At 42.2% G+C, this 21,034-nt stretch overlaps 1 protein-coding gene across 1 annotated transcript in view; it reads right to left on the minus strand.

Moving 5' to 3' along the window:
* Positions 1 to 21,034, minus strand: part of NME7 (NME/NM23 family member 7) — a 311,856-nt gene that overhangs the window by 243,564 nt on the left and 47,258 nt on the right. The window contains exon 5 of the mRNA XM_068269804.1: positions 6,241 to 6,291. Within this exon, the coding sequence (XP_068125905.1) occupies positions 6,241 to 6,291 (51 nt within the window). The remainder of the gene's footprint in view (positions 1 to 6,240; positions 6,292 to 21,034) is intronic.

Consider the following 21,034-nt stretch of genomic DNA (forward strand, 5'->3'; position numbering starts at 1 on the left):
CTCAAGTACATGTTAATAAAAATGTTTCTAGGCAAATAGGAGACGTGGATGTGGGCTGACTATGTTGACTTGCAGTCCTGCCTGCATCTCTTCTACTGGTCTAGTAAAATGATCCCCTATGTGTCCAGAAGGTAATATTCAAATAGGAGCGGGTGATCTGTTGTTTAAATTAGCAGTGGCAATTATCGCTATGCTGATGTATGATGTGACCTCTCTCCATGGCAAGCTGTGACAGTCTGATTGGGGATATATTCGCTGTTTACTGGCTGACCTTCTGCGGTATGGATGGCTACGATCCCTTCATATGGGAGGGGGGCGCTTAGTTTACTTTTACCTGCTCTGGCAGTCCAATGGGGTGCTGTATTGGCATTTTGTTCATGCCCTGCGCCACATTTATTGGTCAGAAGTCTACTTTGTTGTGCCTTGGTCCCTCCTATGCACCATAACTCTTTGTACAAGATAGTTTGTTGCATTGGGTGGCTTGTAGGTTCCTGCCCCATTTTACTGGGATTGGCTCTATGCTAGTATTGCCAGATTGCTCTATTAGGAAGTGACTTGCATGTGTTGATGGACATCGTGATGAGTGGTGGAGTGGGCAACCTCTAATTAGACACAAATCTATTACAGGTAATTACTCACAAATCTATTACAGGTAATTACCATCATTATTGTGGGTATTTAAGGGTTGCTTTTCTAAGGGCTTACTGTCCTGATGAAGAACTAGATTAAATAGTGCCAAACAGCTGTCCACCTCTGCACTATTTGTTACTTTTCTCTATTTGTGGATGTTGTGTTGCCTACATGGTTTTTAAAATTGCCATAAGAAATATGGAGTTTTGTACCAAACTTGCATTCTACACTAGTATATGTGATAAGGGACTAATTCACCATGCACTGATAAGCGCATGGCACCATGCACACGCAGCGCATGGCAATTTCACAAGTACTAACACTGGCAAAACATTTGCTGGAAATCCATTAGTGCCACGTACGTTACTGGGTTAGAGTGCATTGCTATGGTAATGGGAGTCGTAACGTGTAAGTGCAGTAGCATGCGCAGTGCTAATGGGGTAACAGATGGTGCGCAGTGTGCTGCCTTGCACACAGCAATCTTACCAGTGCATGGAGTATCAAGGCCATGGTGAAATAAACATGGATTACTCCTACTAATAACTTTTGTTAGGAGGTGAATGAACCAGATTTAACCCCTCACAATAAGAATTATTTAATTTAAGTCACCAGGAGAATTCTATATAGAATTGAATCTCTTTATTTTATTTTCATTCAAGATTTGCTTTAAACAATACCCTTTAAGATGAAAGACCATTTAGTCTAGGTTTAGGGGCCTGACAACATGTCCAAGGAAGAAGGAGTTGATGTATTACAATCAGTGCCCTTGGTGTTCTAAAAATGCTTCCCAGAAACTCACACAAATAAATATTATACACAGGACATATCTGACACCAAAAAAGGCTTTTTGTTATGGGACTGAATAACACTCCTCAATGCACATGCTGTAAAAGGGATCATGATTATGCTGTATGCAGTATATGCTGTGAAATTGTGCCACAATGTATATATACTAGGCAGAAGTCCAAAATGCTTTGGACAGAACTTACCAAACTCAGATCTCAATAACAGCCTTGGTCTGCGACTTGGCTCAATAGAAAGTATGCCCACATAGAGGACCAAACAAGAGTTGCAGTTCTCAGATCCCTAGTCCAGGCGAGAAAATGAATATTCCCAAAATAGAGGAACTTGCGCCTATATATTTTAAGACTGGGCTTCCAAAGTAAAGTAAGTAAGTACACACACAGAGCTTTCACTCAACACTTTGAAAACATCTGGAATAATTGGTTAGCTAGAACAAAAAAATATTGCACTGACTAGAGATATACTGTTTGGGGCAGCAAATGGTAACAGATAACAATTAGAAAAAAAAAAAAAAAAGATCTATACATACTGTAATAGCTTCTTTTATTGTATGAACAAATTGTCATTTGCCAATACAATAGGTTCATAATTACTCCACTATTAATTGTCACACATTAACCACAGAATGTTAAGAAGCTACGCTTTGATAAGCGTGGCAGCAAAGAAAAAGAGGGCCCTGGCAACCAGCGGTGTGCTGAAGAAGGATTGGAGAACATTCTGTAGGATCCAGAGACCTCTTTCTACAGAGGTAAGTGTCTAACTTACAATAATTTTTTTTTAAATCACAGATTTGCTTTATACCTCCTACACACATAAGGGCTGTCACACCGCAGGGATTCCTTGGTGCCCTACCCAGCTCCCTTGTCTGATAACCATCTAGCGTGTGTACAAGTCTTTGCTTCAGTTATATTGATAAGAAGTATCTACATTTGAGGAATATAGGAAAACTGGTCACTTTCTTAGTCCAGGTGTACACTCTTATAGTCTTGGTGTACACTCACCTTCAGCTACAACCATACAGCCCTTACCATTTCCTTTCAGCTAAGTTAACTCCGGTATTGAGACAAAAAAAAACAGTAACCTTGTTTGGTTGTGTTTACCAAAAAATATTTGCAATACACATAGCTGTCCTGAGAGGGATTGTTTTTGCTGTTAAAGGGTTAGTAACAATTTGAAGCCAAATTTTATCACGCCAAATTCTAATAGCAATTAAGTTGATAAGTCAATATAAACTGAAGCAAAGTGGTGACCAGAATACCTTTTTCATGAGCCAGATGTGGTTGGATGCTGCACACATCTTATTTCCTCTCCTCTCTGGATTAAACTAGTGTGTGGGCAAACCAAGTGTGACCATGAGACACATGAAGTAGGAACAATACATGGCAGACTATGTTTTTCAGCATCTATAGATCTACAACAGTGTTTTCCCTAGAGCCTTTATGCTGGACGTCCCGCCTGGCTGATGTCCATGAGCGCCCAGGTGAAATTATCCCCGTTCGGTGCGGCTCATTCATTAGTGAGCAGTGGCGGTTGTATCATTGCAGCCGGACGCTGTCACTCAGGGACGCCATCTCCGCCCTCCTCCTCAGCTTCAGTCAGTTGTGTGGAGGGGCGGGGAACGCGGGTGATGTCACACGCAGCACAGTTGAGCTCAAGATAGGAGAGAACACACAGCTGTGCTCTTTCTGGATTGTCTAGCCAGACACTCTCCTCCTCCTCTCCCTGTACTCATCCTGCTGCCAGTCACTGCGTGTTTGTGCATGTGTGAGTCTCGCTGGCTTCTGCTAATGGGGGGGGGCGCCTCTAAATCAGCCTTCGCCACCTAAAACTTTAGGATGCTTGACCTCCCACGATTATCCTGTCATGTGACTGCTTTCCCCGGGCCCTGATTGATGCCAGAAGTGACTGGCATGAGGGAGCTGCAGCTTGAGGGGAAGAGAGGAGTGTAAGCCAGTGTACAAATGGCCACGGACTCACTCAGGGCAACGGCAGACTGAGGCCCAGAGTGATTCATGAGAGGCACCCTGGCTCCTTGACAACCACATAGCTAGCAATATCCTGTGTTACTGATTGTGTCACTGCAACCAGCAGCCAGGTTTAATCTGCAGACTTGAAAATTCAACTACCAAGATTTGTTTTCCCATGTTCCCTATATACATGGGTGGTGTGAGAGATGACTGCTTATCAATATCATGCTTCGGCCCAGAAATCCTCTTTTCCACACTAGGACCACCCACGTATATAGAAAAAAATGCTAGTTCATTGTTCAATCAGCAAAAGGGTAGTTAGAACTTTAAAGGACACTTTAACTGTTAAAATAAAATGGCCAGTTACTTACTTCTAGCCCCTAAAGTTGTTAATGTCCCTTGCAGTCATTCCACGCTGCTTTATTCCTCTGCTCTCCTCCTCTGAATGCTGCATGCGCGGCCACATGCCAAGCGCCTCCTGCATCACGTTCCCGTGGCCTGTAGCATTCTGCACTTGTGCGGTAACTAAAAAATGCTACTGCGCATGGACAAAGCGATCCTGGCTACAGGAGCATGATCGAGGAGGTGCGAGGCTCAGGAACAGAGCAGAGTGGAATGGCAATAAAGGCATCAGGAGGACTTCAGAGGGCTAGAAGAAGCCCCAGGCGAGTAACTGGCATATTTTTTCTTCAGTTAAGTATCCCTTTAAGAGATTCCAGTACAAAAGACGGAGCCTAGCCTGTCACTTTAATGGGGGGTTGGGGAGGGGACGATTCCCCACCTAGTAGCACCCAGCATGACCTTCCCCAGGGGGTGGCATTGTAAGTCACAGAAAGGAGGTAGGAAGCAACTGAAAGACCTCTATCTGCTAAAAGGAAACTACTAAGGCACACTTGGTCATAAATAGGTACACAGCTGCAGGCAAGCACAGCTACACAGTGAGTATATGAATCTGAAGGTAGTACACTAACTTGCTTTGGTGATTTGCCTTGTTCAGTTTCAGTTTAGTTTGGCTTTAAAGTGATATTCTACTGTATTTTTGCTAATACAAATGCATCCCACTCAGTTTTAATCTGTACATAAATGAGAATATCTACAGCTTTAGAGTTCAAGATCTGATTTTGCACTGTTCAAAGGCAGTTTATCGTTGTTCAAACTGTATATTAGATAGGTTCTTTGTTAACAATTTGATATTACTGGTGTTTAACTATATTTACCTATGACAAGCATACATGATGGATTAACTTGTTTAAGTCACTAGGACTTTGTCCTCGAGAAACCCTTATGGTTTGCCTTACTGACACCATGAGCACCTATAACCAAGTACTTATCGCTTCTTGAGCCATTTAATTGCCCAACCAGTTGCATAATCCGTATGCTGTTTACTTGCAGTTAACATACATAGTATATTTGCTACTAACATTATCCATTCCCCTAAAGTGATGACTTCAATTGCATGAACCCTTAGGCTCTTGTTTAAGGAAGAGACCATACGTTTCCGCTGAGGAGTCTTCTTATTTTATGCCAGTTTTCAAATGTGCACCGCCCACCATAGACTGCCGGCACCTGCTAGCAGTCTATTGGAATCACATGCATTGTGATTTCATGGTGCAGACAGGCGTGAATAACAGCTGAAAAAAATTCAGAGTTTCGAACTAACGCAAACTTCGCCATAAAAATAGCATTGTGTCCGATTGTGCAAAATTGCACTCGTCTTTCAACAAGTGTGGTCCTAGCCTTAGTGTAATCTGTCTTGCCTTTAGCAATACTCTAGAACAGGGGTGCCCACACTTTTTCAGCTCACGAGTTACTTTAAAATGTGCCGAGTCCAGGAGATCTACCAACATTAACAGTATAGGTAGCCAAGTATAGGTGCCTTCAGTATAGGTAGTTAGGTATATGTGCCTTCAGTATAGGTAGCCAGGCATAGGTAGTTAGTTATAGGTGCCTTCAGTATAGACAGCTAGGTATAGGTGCCTTCAGTATAGGTAGTTAGTTATATATGCCTTCAGTACAGGTAGCCAGGTATAGGTGCCTTCAGTATAGGTAGTTAGGTATAGGTGCCTTCAGTATAAATAGCTAGGTATAGGTGCCTTTAGTATAGGTAGTTAGGTAGTTAGGTACAGGTGCCTTCAGCATATATAGCTAGGTATAGGGGCCTTCAGTATAGGTAGTTAGGTATAGGTGCCTTTAGTATAGATAGCTAGGTATAGGTGCCTTCAGTATAGGTAGCCAGATATAGGTGCCTTCAGTATAGGTAGTTAGGTATAGATGCCTTCAGTATAGATAGCTAGGTGTAGGTGCCTGGGTGCCACTTACCTCCCTCCAGCTCCAGCGGCGGTGTCTGGGGCTCATCCTGGTCTCCCCTCCTTCAGCCGCGGCTGGCTGGAGGGCAGATGAGCAAGCCGGTGGCTGAAGGACTGCTCCGGCGGGTGAAGGGGCCGTGGGAAGCATGCGTGGATGCGTGCGTGTATGTGTGTGTTGCACGTTGCATCATGGCAGAGCCGCCCCCGGCCTCTCCTCTGGCCTCTTCTTCTGTCAACAAAATCTTTATTGGATATACGTTTCCTGATTAGTAGAAGTGATAGCAACATGATTTGCTCTTAGCAGCTAATTACACATGCAGGAACATGGGGGTAATGAGGGTCATTACTGGGCAGTCTTTCATAGTTTCAAAATACTGCTATTTGAGCACTCAGGCACAACATGGGAAATAATATTTTACCAACATTAATTGCAAAATGGCTTGTGCACCGCTGACATATGTCATAGCATTTTTTAACCAAACGTGATATATTACTTTCAGTTGTAGAAACATGATCTAGCTCCAACCACTTACTTGAAAAATGACTTTGACTGATGTTCACTGTAAAAGTCCATAGCTTCTGTTCTGTAACAAACAAGTTGCAAAGTTTTAGGCTGATTATTTAGCAGTTTCTGAGCACAAAGAATAATTATGTCTCTTGTAAATGCGGATCAATGCTCAATTTCCTTGATCATTTCACAGGAACGCATTTAAAGAGTGTTCAACTCAACAAATTCCTAGTCATCATCAAGTGACACTCAGTGGGAATTTATAACTTATGGGCATCTCTAGTATTGCTTTAGTCATTTCACCTTAGTTGGAAGGTTGAAATTCTTATGTTTGAATGTCTGAATCTTGTTTGAATCTTGGTTCCATAAAGTTATGCTTGGAGTGTGACTTTTTCCAAGTGGGGACAGGTGTTAAACCTGTATATATGGAAAAAAAAAAAACACCTGAAAAAAAGGCATGGGTGATTGCCGCTGGTAGAATATCACTACAATTAGCAATATACTACTGCAGGATTCCATAGTAAAATATTGGTAATGTTTACCAATATTTTACTGTAGCTAAGCCTAACCCTACTCTCACACAGAACAATCCTTCTACCGTTGTCTAATCCTAACCCCCCTGGTGGTGCCTAACCCTTACAGAACCCCCCCTCCCCCACGGTGATGCCTGACCCTAAGACCTCCCTGGTGGTGCCTAAAACTAAGAACTCCTCCTAGTGCCTAACCCTAAGCCCCCCTCCTTCCCCATTCCTTCCCCATGCCTAACCCTACCCCCCCCCCCCCCCCCCATGCGCCCAAATTTTCTTCCTTTGCCACAAATCGCAGCTTTTACAATAGGCTCCTATGGCTGTGCCGTTTTTCTCTGTAAGGGCCCCTGCATCTTTATTTCTGGTTTCTGTTCCCCCAATGGTTGCTTGTACAGCAACTAGGGTTTGTGAGTACCAATTTTATGTAATTACATCTTCACAATACATTGGTATATTACACTATGGGGGGGGGGGGGGGGGGTGTCCTGGTTTCCCTTGTGTTTTTGATTTCAAAGGACTATCAACCTTCAATGTAGCAAGTTGTTCTGGGTCATATGAGTGGCCTTTCCAAAAGGAATTTCTCTAGAAAGCCTGCATTATATTTTAAAATTATAAGTAATGGTACAATCTCCTATTCTCCTTTACCAAAACGAAAAAATCCACAGGATAAACAAGGGCTTTAAAGTAAGCTTATTATGGCTTCAGAGCTTGAACACTGACACAAATCATGAGCTAGCCTCACAAGGTTGCAGCAAGTAACATTGTGCTCTAGTTTCTTTCCTGTGTGCTCTGGGATCCTTCATAAGTCGCAGGCCTACAATGAACAATATTTCTGACAGGAAAAAAAAGTCAGAGCTGATTTAAACTCTTTCTTTTGTCAGCTTCAAAAGTTTAATATTCCTCTCTATAGCTACGTGAATACAAAGAGGCAGACAAAAAGGAATCTTGGAAGAAAATCCTTATTAATCACTGGTAATATAGCTGGAGATGTATGAAACTGCTGAATGACTTCCAACTGACTGTTGCAGATTTCCCAGGAATCATTATTCCCATAATCACCAAATGATTCTTCTTATTTTTTCCCTTATATGCTCAGCTTAGGGCTGCAAAATATGATTTAGTTCTATTATCTAGTCCACAAATCTCTGTATGGAAATGCCAAGCTTAGAATGTCTGTGGAGCATATACTACAGTACACTAAAATCCAATGCAACTGACTACCATTTACCAGTGCTTGATCAGCTGCAAATTATAGGGTCCATCTGCACAGACTGACTCACTCAAAACAATCATAAATTACTAATTTACAGGGCACCAGGAGGGATTCACAAGAAGACCTGGCAGGTGATTATAATTTGATAGGAGAAAATGAACAATTGAATATGTAATATACAATGGAAGATAGTTTTAACTTTACAAAGCCATATACTAACCCACTTTGCACACAGCTGTTTCTGTCTAAACCAGTAAGCCCTCGATTATTGAAAGAATCTGACACGCATGCCCGCCATACACTCCTAATGTGCGTGTGTGCTCCCTCCCCTTTCCCACCGCGAGCATAGTAGGTGGCAGTTGTCATATGCACTCGCACACAGTAATTATATTTGGCCCACAAGAGTAACTGAGTTTCTATTGCACCTGGCCCAGTGCCCCCCCCCCTTGTGTCCCGATGTATCACAGCTAGGGAATTGTATAGGGAAGAGAGGAGCACTCAAGACCAGGGAACTGTATAACGAAGGGAGGGAGCCACTAGACACCAAGGAACTGTAGAGGGGAGGGAGGACCACTAAACACCAGTGAACTATACATGGGAGGGAGGAGTACCACTAGACACCATAGAACTATAAAGGGAAATTAAAGGGCCACTAGACACTTGGAAACCGTATAGGGGAGGGTGGGGCCATTAGACACTAGGGAACTGTATAAGGGAGGGATGTGGCCACTAGACACTGAGGTTGGCCAATGACTTGGTCCCAGTTTTAAATGTTGGCCCATTGTGTATTTGGCTTTCACACCCCAGCTCTAAGGGTAGTACTTGGGAAACATAAGTATTACAGGAGTATGTAGTTAAAGGGAACCTGTACTGAGTAAAATTATTTAAAATAAACACATGAGGCAACTTCAAATGAACATTACATAGTTACCTTGCCATCAGTTCCTCTCAGAAGCTCACCATTTTCTTCTGACAATGATCCCTTCCAGTTCTGGCAACATTTTGTCAGAACTGAAGTATATCAGTTGCTATCAGTTATATATAAGTTGCTGTCAGTTATAGCTGAGAGGACAACTGATGTGTCAGGTGTCTATGTTTCCCTATGGCTCAAGTGGGCGATGTTTCAGTTTAACAGTTTGCTGACCAGGTAGCTGTTATGGGGTAATGGCCATTTTCAAAATGGAGGACGAAGAATTCCCTTGATCACAGTGGACAAACAGGTCGCGGGAGAGGAGAAAGAGATTGAGGAGTAGACTACATGGGAGATCAGTATGACCTGTGCATGTTTATTTTGACTTTTCATTTTCAGTTCAGGTTTTCTCTAAGTTATGGTGAACCAGAGCCAGGATGATTTTGTAAAAGACCAAAAAAACAAAACAAAACGAAAATCCCCCTTACTATAAAAAAAAAAATGCATTAGCAATTATTCAGCTTTTTGTGAGCAAGAAAGAACTAGCATGATGCATTAATTCTGCTCAGTGAGGGACTGAGCACACTTGTGTATGTAGCACTCACCCCCTAAGGAGCGGCTGAAGATAGATTTGGGTTCCCTACCGTACCAGCTGCAACTCACTTCAGAAACTGGACTCGACAATAATCATAGTAAAAGCAATAACAGTGCGGCTTTAATAATAGCATATGAGGCCTTGTTAGAGCGGAATTTAGATAAACAGCAAACACATAAACATCAAACATGCGATAATAAACTGAGTGTGGAATAAGTCTGTCTATCACTTTAAGTCCCTGTCTATCCACTGGCCAGTGGCTATACAAGTTCTATGATGGCCGGCGTTGGGGCCCTTTGACAGCGCTCCATCCCTTTGAAGAGGGCACTTGTAATCCACAGGGAATGAAGGCAAACAATATAACACATATTCCGAAAGAGAGGAGAAAAAGGGGTTTCTAAATCCTAAGAGTCAGCAATAAATCCAGGGAAAAAGGGATCTCTGTGATGGCTCCTATAGAAACTGTAATCAATTCTCTGCTTTCAGTCAGAAATAAACATGGCCATGAGGCCTCTCACCAAACCACTGCTGTCCACAGTCTCAGATTAACCTGGGTCAGAATGCAGGCAAATGGTCCACAAATCCCTCTGTCCATATGGATGTTCTCCTTCCCTCTCAGATGCAGGAGATATTCTTACCCGCAGCAATATTTTTGTCCTGTGCAAACAGTCTGGCTGGAGGGGTTCAGTTTTGTGTCCTTCCCACACCACTCTCTTCCCTCTCCACACCCTGTTCCCCGTTCTCTCCCTCCCCCGGGAACCAAAAATCAGCTCTATAAGTTCCACTCTGTCTAGGAGCAGACAGTGCATGTTGGAAACAGCGCCACCTAGGGGCTACACACTCCCCCCACTAAAAGTCTTTGGTCCCCAAAGATAGGTTGGTAAGTTACAAACTAACCAAACATTTTGAACTTAACCGTTACATGGGGCCAGATAACAGTTTGCAATATATTCATTGGACAGAGGTACTCTCCACCATAGGATGTCAGGAGCAGAGTGAAGTGAGTCGCAAACTGATACAGCAGCTTGGGGTATTTGAGCCTCTAGGTTCCTCCGAACAGTTGTGATAGCTTGTTCAGAGCTCTTCCCCATGAAGTCATATGTCAGCCATTTGAAGGGTTGAACTATGTAACTATGTAACTGCACGCTTTTCTTTTTGTACCAGAGGTAAAAGTGGTTCAATGTCAGCCAATTGTTCTACAAGTTCAGAAGATGAGGTGAAGGTACTGCTACCGAGGTATCAGATTCCACTTCTTTCTCAGACCCAGGTAGACTTTCTTCAGGTTCTTGATCACAACTTTGTGGCATGAACTCTGGAGCGTCGGCTCTCAGTGGACTAGAATGAGGTTCAGCTACAGTTAAAGGGTTTATATCTGTATCGGTTGGCCACAACCACTGCGCTCTTAAGTAATTTTCCCAATCATTGTCCTCATCTTCATCATCATCTTCCTCTATCAAAGGGGTTCAGTTTTATGTCCTTCCCACATCACTCTCTTCCCTCTCCACACCCTGTTCCCCGTTCTCTCTCCTCCCCCAGAACCAAAAATCAGCTCTACAAGTTCCACTCTGTTTAGGAGCAGACAATGCATTTGGAAAACAATGAAACAGCACCACCTAGGGGCTACATGTACATTTTCAGAAATATGTATCAGATTATAACATTGATGTGTTAGTGTAAAATACACAGATGTGTGCAAGTGAGCTCAGTCCCTGAGTGAACATGCAAATCATTCCTTTATGTTCCTGAAAAGTCAAATACACATCCAGAACTGCTATTGTACAGTGTGCTGGGAAATTTTATAGGGCTATACTAATAAAACTTGCAGACAGAATTTATGTCTGCAAGTTGGATTAATATAGGGTGAAGGTTATCAAATGTTTGTATGAGAATATAGGCTATATTTGTGAAAACATTATTTGTGAATGGTTTAAATCAGTATTAGATGGAGTAAAAAACTGACACAAGTTACTGTATTTTGTCCAACACCTGTCAATATTATACCTTTTTTTTTTACTTACTAAACTGATGCATTATTATATTAGACAATAATGTACTGTAAAGTTTGTATGAAACTAATGCAGTAGAATTCCTTTATAGTAAACTCAAAGGGATTGGGAAAAGTAGTTTACTATATCAGAAATTTTCTTTATCAGAAATGGTCATACTCAAGCACATAAAGTATACTATAATACTGTATCTTAAAGGAACATTATCAAACCAAGTGTTCTAAAATGACAATGTACAAATAATGTCTAAGTAGCTGTGTAAACATGTATCTACTTTTCAAGTTAAATATCACAGGTAAAAGTTTTAATTCATTGTGTGCAGATTTTAGCTACGCTTGGAATGTCTCATTTGCAGAAGTGAATCTCTGCAGTCTGACATGCTAAGAACAGTGTAGTATTAAAGCAGAATTATATGAAAATCTTGTCAGGTGTCATGTTTCAAACACACACAACTACAAATGTTTATGTTGCACATAAGATACATTTCCTCTGCTCTCTGCATAGAGCTCAGTCATAGACAGGCAGAGCTTTCTCACACACACAGGATTAACAGATGAAGTGTGAGGGAATCCCCCCCCCCTCCCCCATGGTTCACCTTGCCTCAGATTAGAGCAGAGTTGCTGTCAGAAAAGTGTGAAAGGAATTAGATAAAAGTAAACAAACAGATAAGCATTCAAATGTATATACCAGTACTTAGCAGCACTTCTCAAACATTTCCTATCTCAATTGAAAAAAAAACATGCTAATTTAATTCAGTCAATAATTGGGAGTCATTTTTTTCCAATGCTTTTTAATGCCCATTGTTCAATATGCAGGGATTTGCATGCAATAATCATGCAACCGCTTGCACAGGAAGCATAGGTCTCAACAGTTAAAGGGACAATATCGATTAACATGTTTTTTTTCAATTAAGATAGGAAATGTTTGGGAAGTGCTGCTAAATACTGGTGTATACATTTCACTGCTTATCTATTTGATTACAGTTATCTAATTCCTTTCACATTTTTCTGACGGCAGTCTGCTGAAATTCTGACGGCAGACTCAGCCATGAGGAGAGGGGGGAAATTCCCTCACAGAGTGTATCAGTTAACTCTGTGTGCAGACAGCTCAGTCAGAGACAGGCAGAGCTTTCTCTCACAGAGAGCAGAGGAAATGTATCTTATGTGCAACATAAACATTTGTAATATTGTAGTGTGTGAAACTTAATACCTGTTTTCAAATAATCTGCTTCAATATCACACTGTTCTTAGCATGTCAGACTGCAGAAATTCATACCTCTGCAAATGAGACATTCCAAACTAGCTAAAATCTACACACAATGAATTAAAGCTTTTGCCTCTGATATTTAACATGAATAGTAGGAAAATGTTACTCAAAAAATTGGGACAGCACCATCAATATTCAATCCGATAAGCATGCTAACCAATAATATATAACAAAATATTGCACCTTGTATGGCACCAGTATGTGCAGAACGGTATAAAAGACATACACACAACCAAAAACAAAGGATACCTCAAAAATACCGCATCAAACTGGTATATACAAAAAACTATTCCTCTTTATTAGGGATGATCGGAACCAGCAAATTCCGTTCCGCCAGAATTCACGGATTCCGTCAGTGTTAAATTCCGTCGCTATGAAAGTTCCGCCAGATTTGTATGAAATTCCGCGGAATTCCGGATTCCGTCGGAAATTTTTTAAAAAATCTCTCTCTCTCCTCCTCCTCTTCATCTATCCATCTTGTATCATTCATCATCTTGTAGAGAATTGCAGTTTTTCCAAAAGCCAGCTTACATACCATGGCCAGGAATTGAACCCAGGTCTCAATGTGTAGTAGGTATCTGACTTACCCCCTAGACCACTAACCACACTACATGCTAAAGCCAGCCTAGCATGTACCATTATGATCAATCCAATAGAAAAAGTAGCATGCTTAAAGGGAAGGTTCAGGGAAACCTGTAAAAAAATAAAAATCCCTATCCACTTACCTGGGGCTTCCTCCAGCCCGTGGCAGGCAGGAGGTGCCCTCGCCGCCGCTCCAGAGGCTTCCGGTCGTCTTCGGTGGCCGACCCGACCTGGCCAGGCCGGCTGCCAGGTCGGGCTCTTCTGCGCTCCAAGGACGGGCTCTTCTGCGTCCCACGCGGGCGCGCTGACGTCATCGGACGTCCTCCGGGCTGTACTGCGCAGGCGCAGTAGTTCTGCGCATGCGCAGTACAGCCCGGAGGACGTCCGATGGACGTCCACTATTACAACCAGGAATATAGCACTTTTGAAAGGAAAAGTGTAAGCTTCCATATTGTATTATAAATTATTACAGTATTTTAATGTAGACTAGTAAAAGTGTTTTCACTTGAGCACTAGTAATTACAGTATGTAAAATTTTCATTCTTTAAGGTCATGGTAAATCCAATGAAAAAAATACTCAAATTTGAACCATAAAATGGTCTCACATAACAAATCAGTGATATCATAGTGCCCAGCAGAGCCACTCCTTCCTTGTCAGTTCCGCAGACTTTATCTGTTCTAGGAGATGCTTTCTAAAAAGCATTTTGTTCCGTTTTAATTAGTGACAGAGATATTTGGGCAGTTGTAAGTTCAGGTAATTCACTTACTCCTATAACTGCGGAATTATGCAGATGTTAATTGTTTCAAAAGATGTGTATTGTGCTTAATTTAACTTCTTAGGGACCGACGCAGTACAAATCTACGTCGGGCGGGTGGCGCTGTGGTTCTGACCGGACGTAAACTCTACGTCCCATTCACTGCGCACCCCTGCCCATTCCCACCGCTCTCGCCACTCTGCCCCCGCCGCAATGTGCTGCCCTGCCGCCTCTATGACGGCAGAGCACTGTGAGCCGGTGTTCCAACATTTTAGCATACCCGTCAGAATAGCATACAAATGCTACTGAGCATGTGCAAAGTCATGCAGGTCGTACATTAACCCCATAATGCCCATCAGCAGCATTAACCTTTTCAACCCCAGTGAGCTGCCTGTGTGCTGATGTGCAATCTCCACTATCCAAGTGGACATAGAGTTAGAATAAAAAGTTGTCCGAGCAAAGCGAGGACCGAGCCCGCAGCCCAGCGAGCGGGCAAGGGGACACTGATTCTAACAAGGGGTATATCACTTTAAATGTATGCTATTCTGTTAATGTATGCTAGTTAGTTGGAACACTGGCCAGGAGCCATTTTCATTGGCTCCTGGCCCTGTCATTACTGTAAGCAAATCCCTTTGGCTTACATTGAGTGACAGGGTCAGGAGCTAATGAAAGCGGCTCCTGACCGGCGCACAGCGCTCTGCCGTCATAGAGACGGCAGAGAGAGCAGCCTGCGGCAGGGACAGAGCGGCGTGACCGGCGGGAGCGACAGATTATTGTGGCAATTCGTCGGTATGCAGAGTTTAAGCGTACCAGCAGCCTCTGGTCCTTAAGGGGGCAGAGGCTGCTGGTACCGAAGTGGTTAAAATGTCTAGGTAAATAAGATAAAACAGCATCTCCTGTTGATAATAAAAGGTATACAAAGCCCACCTTCCTGTTTAGAGATGTTGTTAAGGTTAAAATAGACAGCTTCTTTTGCCACTCTCAGAAACCAGTATTATTCTTTGCCCATGTCCATAGAATCTTTAGCTGTATTTTGGAACATGTCTTACCTCAAATATCGATTGGTTTTTCCAATGTCAAAATCTTTGCACTTCTTGGAACACTGTATTGCATACACCAGGTTGCTTTGCTTGTGTTTGATATTGGGGATGCACAGAATAAGGGAGGGACAGAAATATACGAGTGACACAAAAAGAGAGAAACGAGCTGCATGTATAGAGGAGTTGCATAGAGATAGAGAGGGAAAGTTGGCAGAGAGACAAAATGTTGGCCATTAATGGAGTACCTCAGAAAGACAGACAAAGATAGGCAACACAGAGAGAGACAGAGGTGGAACAAAAAGTCAGACAACCCACCAAGAGGCTCTCCATAAATAATGTGCTCATTGCTCAGTACTTGTCCCAGCTACCATCTCAGAGGAAAACATGGCACTGCCAAATATAAGAACAGGTGATCTTGTCCTGGTAGCAGGTAAGAAATGGAAATAAAAATCACAGGCTTTGGATCAGTGGGTGAATGACTATGAGGAGAGAGAGAGAGGTATCATATATGCATAATGCTTATATAAGGCTTGATTCACAAAGCAGTGCTAAGTGTTAGCACGCTTGTGAAAAGCCATGTATCACGCCAAAAATCGCTCTGCGCCAAAAAGATTGCGCGGTGCGACGTTACACCCCCCCGGTGCCCTGGAAATGTCGCACCTAGTGCGACAATAACGGCCCATAGGTGCAACGTTATCGTTGCACCCTATGCGCCGCTATGGTCGCACTGGGTGCAAAGTTTCCAGGGCACCGGGGAGGGGGTCACTTTTTACTCAAAGGCGCAATCTTTTCGGCACACCGCAAACCGTGCGATCTCTGGACGTGCTTAACTGGTTAGCACCCTAGTTAGCACACCAAAACTCTTTAGGTGTGCTAACTAGGTAAGCACCAGTTAATGGATCAAGCCCCTAGCGTAGTTATTGGACCTTATATTCACACCATACAGTAACAGGACACTCTACCATTCTTCACATTTACAGTGGAACCTTGGTTTGTAAGCATAATTTGTTCTGGAAACATGCCTGTAATCCAAATGTTATACTCACCGTTCCCGAGGTCCAGCGAAGGCCTATTCAGACGCCATTGAGGAAGGCCTCCGGGAGCATTGTCCACGCTGTCCTCCTCCTACAGCAGCGGAGCGTGCTTCGTCAAGACTATTGTAGCTGCGGCGGGGGTGGGGCAACAGCACTGCCACAAAGGCCGGGATATTCAAACCCTGGCCACTCAGCGCTGTTCGGTCTGTGTTCTGTGTCTTTGCACCGTTTGCCAGCCTGTCACATCTGTTCTGTCAACGAGTCCTGTCAGCAAAGTCAGTCCTTTCACATCAGCTTAGTCACGTCAGTTCTGTCACATCAGTCCTGTCACTTCAGTCTGATAGGTCAAGTCAGTCCTGTCATGCCAGTTCAGCCACTCCTGTCAGTCCGGTCATTTTATCCTATTTAATGCTATTGGGCCTGTCATCCAGTCCTGCCTTCAAGGATACCCGAGGTGACATGTGACATGGGTATGTACAGTGCCAAACACAGAAATAACTAGGCTGTGTTTCTTTTTTCTTTCTCTGCCTAAAAGTGTTAAATATCAGGTATGCAAGTGGCTGACTCAGTCCTGACTCAGACAGGAAGTGACTACAGTGTGACCCTCACTGATAAGAAATTCCAACTATAAAACACTTTCCTAGCAGAAAATTGCTTCTGAGATCAGGAAAGAGATAAAAAGGATCAATAGTTCATATATTTTAGCTCTGGCATACTTCAATGAATGTGTCATTGAGCAAAAACAATAAAACAGTTAAAACTTAAAAAGTAGATTCAAACATAAAATAAAACCGTGGAATATCTTAAAAAGTCATTTTTAGGAGAAGGAAGATATATATAATCATTTATTTCCTTTGTTTATTTTCGCCTCGGGTGTCCTTTAAGTCAGTTCTACTTGTCAGTCCAGTTGCCATTACCGCCATTCTTGTCTTCAACCAAGTCGATCATTAGTCCATCCTTCTTTCCATATCGCAAGGTCCACCCCTCCTGTTTTTCTCGTCACTGGTGGGGGTCGTGACCTGGTGGGAACCAGGCAGCAACGTAGTCCACTATTCGCTTGGGGTGATGGCCCATCATCTCTTGGGGGTGCGCTGGTGAGGACCCATGCTCTCTTAGACTCCACGCCCCAGGGGTGCCCGCACCAATCACTGGTGCCGAGATCAACAGGACCAAAGCACTCTTATATCACAGTGATTGGAAACTCGATTATTCGTTCCAGAAGAAAAATATTTAATACAAAGTACTGTACAGTTATCTGTTGGCTCACCATAACCTTTTTTTTGAGTGTGTATGACCTCAACAAGGAACATATCTAATAACAGTTGCTTTTGCCTACTTTTAAAAATTTAACGGAAATTTGACAATGTACAGTCCCTACACTCAGAATAAATACAATTAAGTACAATCCTGCAGCATCAAAGGAAAAGAACCATCGGATCAGTTGTGATGACGTGACGCACGTATTTGTTTTCGTTTGTATATTAAGACAATGCTTGTATAGCAAGTCAAAAATTATTTTAAAAGTTTTGCTTGTCTTGCAAAACGCTCTTAAACCAAGTTACTTGCAATCCAAGGCTTTACTGTATTTGCATACTGGTCTGACACTTATTTGTTCGTGTTCCTTAGCATGCTCTTTGATAACAAACACCACATAAACATATCCTTCCGACTTCTCAATCACCAAAAACATCCCCCCACCCCATGCTCAAGTAATGCCGTTGAAAGCCCTGCAATGCGATCATCTGGCATTTTCTGGTCTTCCGCTGGCTTGTCACTGCATCAACCCTGCTACTCAGTCTGGATATCACAGTCACACTAACCCTCTTTACAATTGTATGCAGAATGTGTGTATGAAAGCTATGTGCTATCCTTTCTACAGTGGATGATACAAGGAGTTTTCTGGGAAGGGCCACATCCAGTAGGTCAATCACCCGTCCTCCAGATTAAGCCTATGTAGGGATAACTCCAGGTTATAACACAACATTACAGAATCATTAGCCTTGTGCGTTTTAAAACAAACACATTAGAATCACTAAACTGACTATATCATGCTGGTAAAACATCTACTAAAATTATAAAAGAACACTGCAAAAGTATCAGAGCTAAGGAGGTTTATATCTGTTGCGACCTGCACACAAACGTCATGTCAAGCAGCAGGAACTGTTTTAAAACTGTGGTATTTACTTATGATTATAAGGCAGTGAAGGCAACACAAAATTAAATATATTTTTCAGATGATATTGTAACATTTCTAAGATTATATTGAGGTTCTCCTAAGATCTAAGACAATGGAGAATGTGTCTTCTCTTAAGTGTTCTACAGCTTTAAAAAAACCCTTCATAATCATACCAATTTTCTATGTGGAAACAGATGCTGTCTGGGAAGAGTTTTCATGCTTGCAGCAATAATCTTCTTAGCTAATAATTATGTGCGTTGGTATAAGGAACTATTCCCACACTGACGTACTCCCCTTTGTACGTGATGTCATGAATACCTGGCACATACAATGATCTTTTCTTCTGGTAGCAAGTCCTGAGGTAATGCCAAGTGTTGGCAATTTATAACTTCTTTGTGTATCTATTTTTTTCAGATATATTACATTATGAGCTACATCACAAGGACACTTGTAAGAATTTAACCTTGGTTTTTACTGTATGCTGTGCGTTTGCACTTGTGATTGTCTGAAAACTTTTTTAGTTACCACTGTTGTCCAGGACAGAACATACCTTTCTGAAAAATTCTAAAATATGGACTGATTGAAATGTAATGAGGCTGTTCCAGTTTCTCTCTCAGGAAGGTAGAGATGGCAATGCTGTATTGTTGTGTGTGAATTCATGCATTCACATATCAAAACCTGAAACTGGACTGCCATAATCTTCAGCCACAGCAAGTAGTAGCACCCTATATGTATCCACATAGCAAATGAAGATGTTCATAAAATAGCCTGGGAGTAATTGCGTTGCACTCCAACGTAAGTTGCCATGTGTTTTACGTGGCACCTATGTTGCTACCTGCTGCACAGTGGAGTCCATTCAACTATGGTGAATACAAAAATTCATACAGCAGTGCGTTGTCAAAACACACTGCTGTGCAGTGCATGAGTGTATGCATTAAATAGTGCTGACTAGGCACACTGCAACAGTGTGCCTAGGCCCTGAGAGTACAACAGAGGTATGTGACTGGATTTTGATTTAAGCTTGGGAAGAGTGATTTTGAAATCTTATGACAAGCACATGGTACGAGGTTCACTTGAGAAGGCTATTCCTTCTGATGTCTGAACAATGTTCTTGCATCCTATGTGACAACACATACAAGGTGCTACCACTTGCAGTGAAAGAACACTAAATAAGGTGGTGTAGCTGCAGATTTAGACATGTTGATGTAAGCCATTCCCAAACAATTGCAAAGCATTGCCATATCTACATCCCTGAAATAGAAACAGAGACAGTTTCATTAGCTTTCAATCAGCCCTGTTATACATGCATGCATAAGAGACAGAGATTAGAATTAATAAGACTAGGTTCATACTACAAACCAAAACATTCTGTTTTCAGCAATGGAACACAAAAGACCAATGACACGTTGATGGATCCTATGTTAACTATTAGATCCGTTCACACATGTCCATTTTGTTTGATGCAGTGACAGAATGCAAACTTACAACATGACTTTCCAAGACATAGACAGAAGTTGAGCATATTAAAATTGCAATGCTATTATGACATGCCCAATGCAATGGGCATGTGTGATTATGTGGCAAGTTCCATAGATGGTGACAGCGCATACGTTGTCACCATCCACGGCCATCCATGCTTTATACAAGTGCCTTTTATTCCCTTACCATTGTAGTTTTGCTGGTGGCAGATTATGAATACAACAAAGAGGGAAATCACCTCCACACCCAGCTTTCTACTTAAACCTGTATTAATTATGCTTGTTTCCATACTGGTTTCCATACTGCATTTGCTAGCTACCATGCAGGTGTGGAATTACTGATTTTGTTATACATAAAGGCATGACATATGTGGTGAGGAATCAAAATGCTCAAAACCCCCTACCAGTTCGACTAGTGGATGCAGGATCTGGGAAGCCAAGCCAGGTCAGGAATATGCACAAAAGGATCCGCAAACCAACGGTAGTAGAAAATGCTGGTAATTCTTTATTCAGGAATTCCACAAGGCAAGTATAAAAATCACAAGGTTCAACTGACGCGTGTCGGGCTTACAGTCTGCCCTGACGCGTGTCGGGCTTACAGTCTGCCCTTAGTCATAGTACTATGACTAAGGGCAGACTGTAAGCCCGACACGCGTCAGTTGAACCTTGTGATTTTTATACTTGCCTTGTGGAATTCCTGAATAAAGAATTACCAGCATTTTCTACTACCGTTGGTTTGCGGATCCTTTTGTGCATATACATAAAGGCATGTTTGTATATGTAAATTGTGTATTATCTAAGCTGTGTTTAAGTCCCTGCACTAAAGAAACAAAGTACAGAACTTTAAGATGACACTGTTAATGCATAGTATTACAAATTAGTTTTACTACAGTTGACAAGGCATAAACTACCTGACCAATTCTAGTTTTGGGCGTCAATTACCTAAACAGTGTGGCATTTAAGAGAGATAACAATCAGCCCACAAGTTCTATTAAAGCTGAAGATATATAAAAAGGACAGATTTTGCAAGGCAAATAAAGTCACCTCAGTAACAAAATACAAAGCTGAAAGTAGACCCCCCAACTTTTACCTGAAAACCAAGGAAAAAATGAATGACCCTCATATAAGCCGGGGGTAGGAAATGCTGTCCATGTGATCCTCCCAGTGTGTGCCGGTATAGCTAGTATAGTGCCCAGTATGGGTAGTAAAGTGCCCAGTATAGCTAGTATAGTGCCCA

The sequence above is a fragment of the Hyperolius riggenbachi genome, chromosome 2 (genome assembly GCF_040937935.1).
Source record: "Hyperolius riggenbachi isolate aHypRig1 chromosome 2, aHypRig1.pri, whole genome shotgun sequence".
NCBI classification, from domain to species: Eukaryota; Metazoa; Chordata; class Amphibia; order Anura; family Hyperoliidae; genus Hyperolius; species Hyperolius riggenbachi.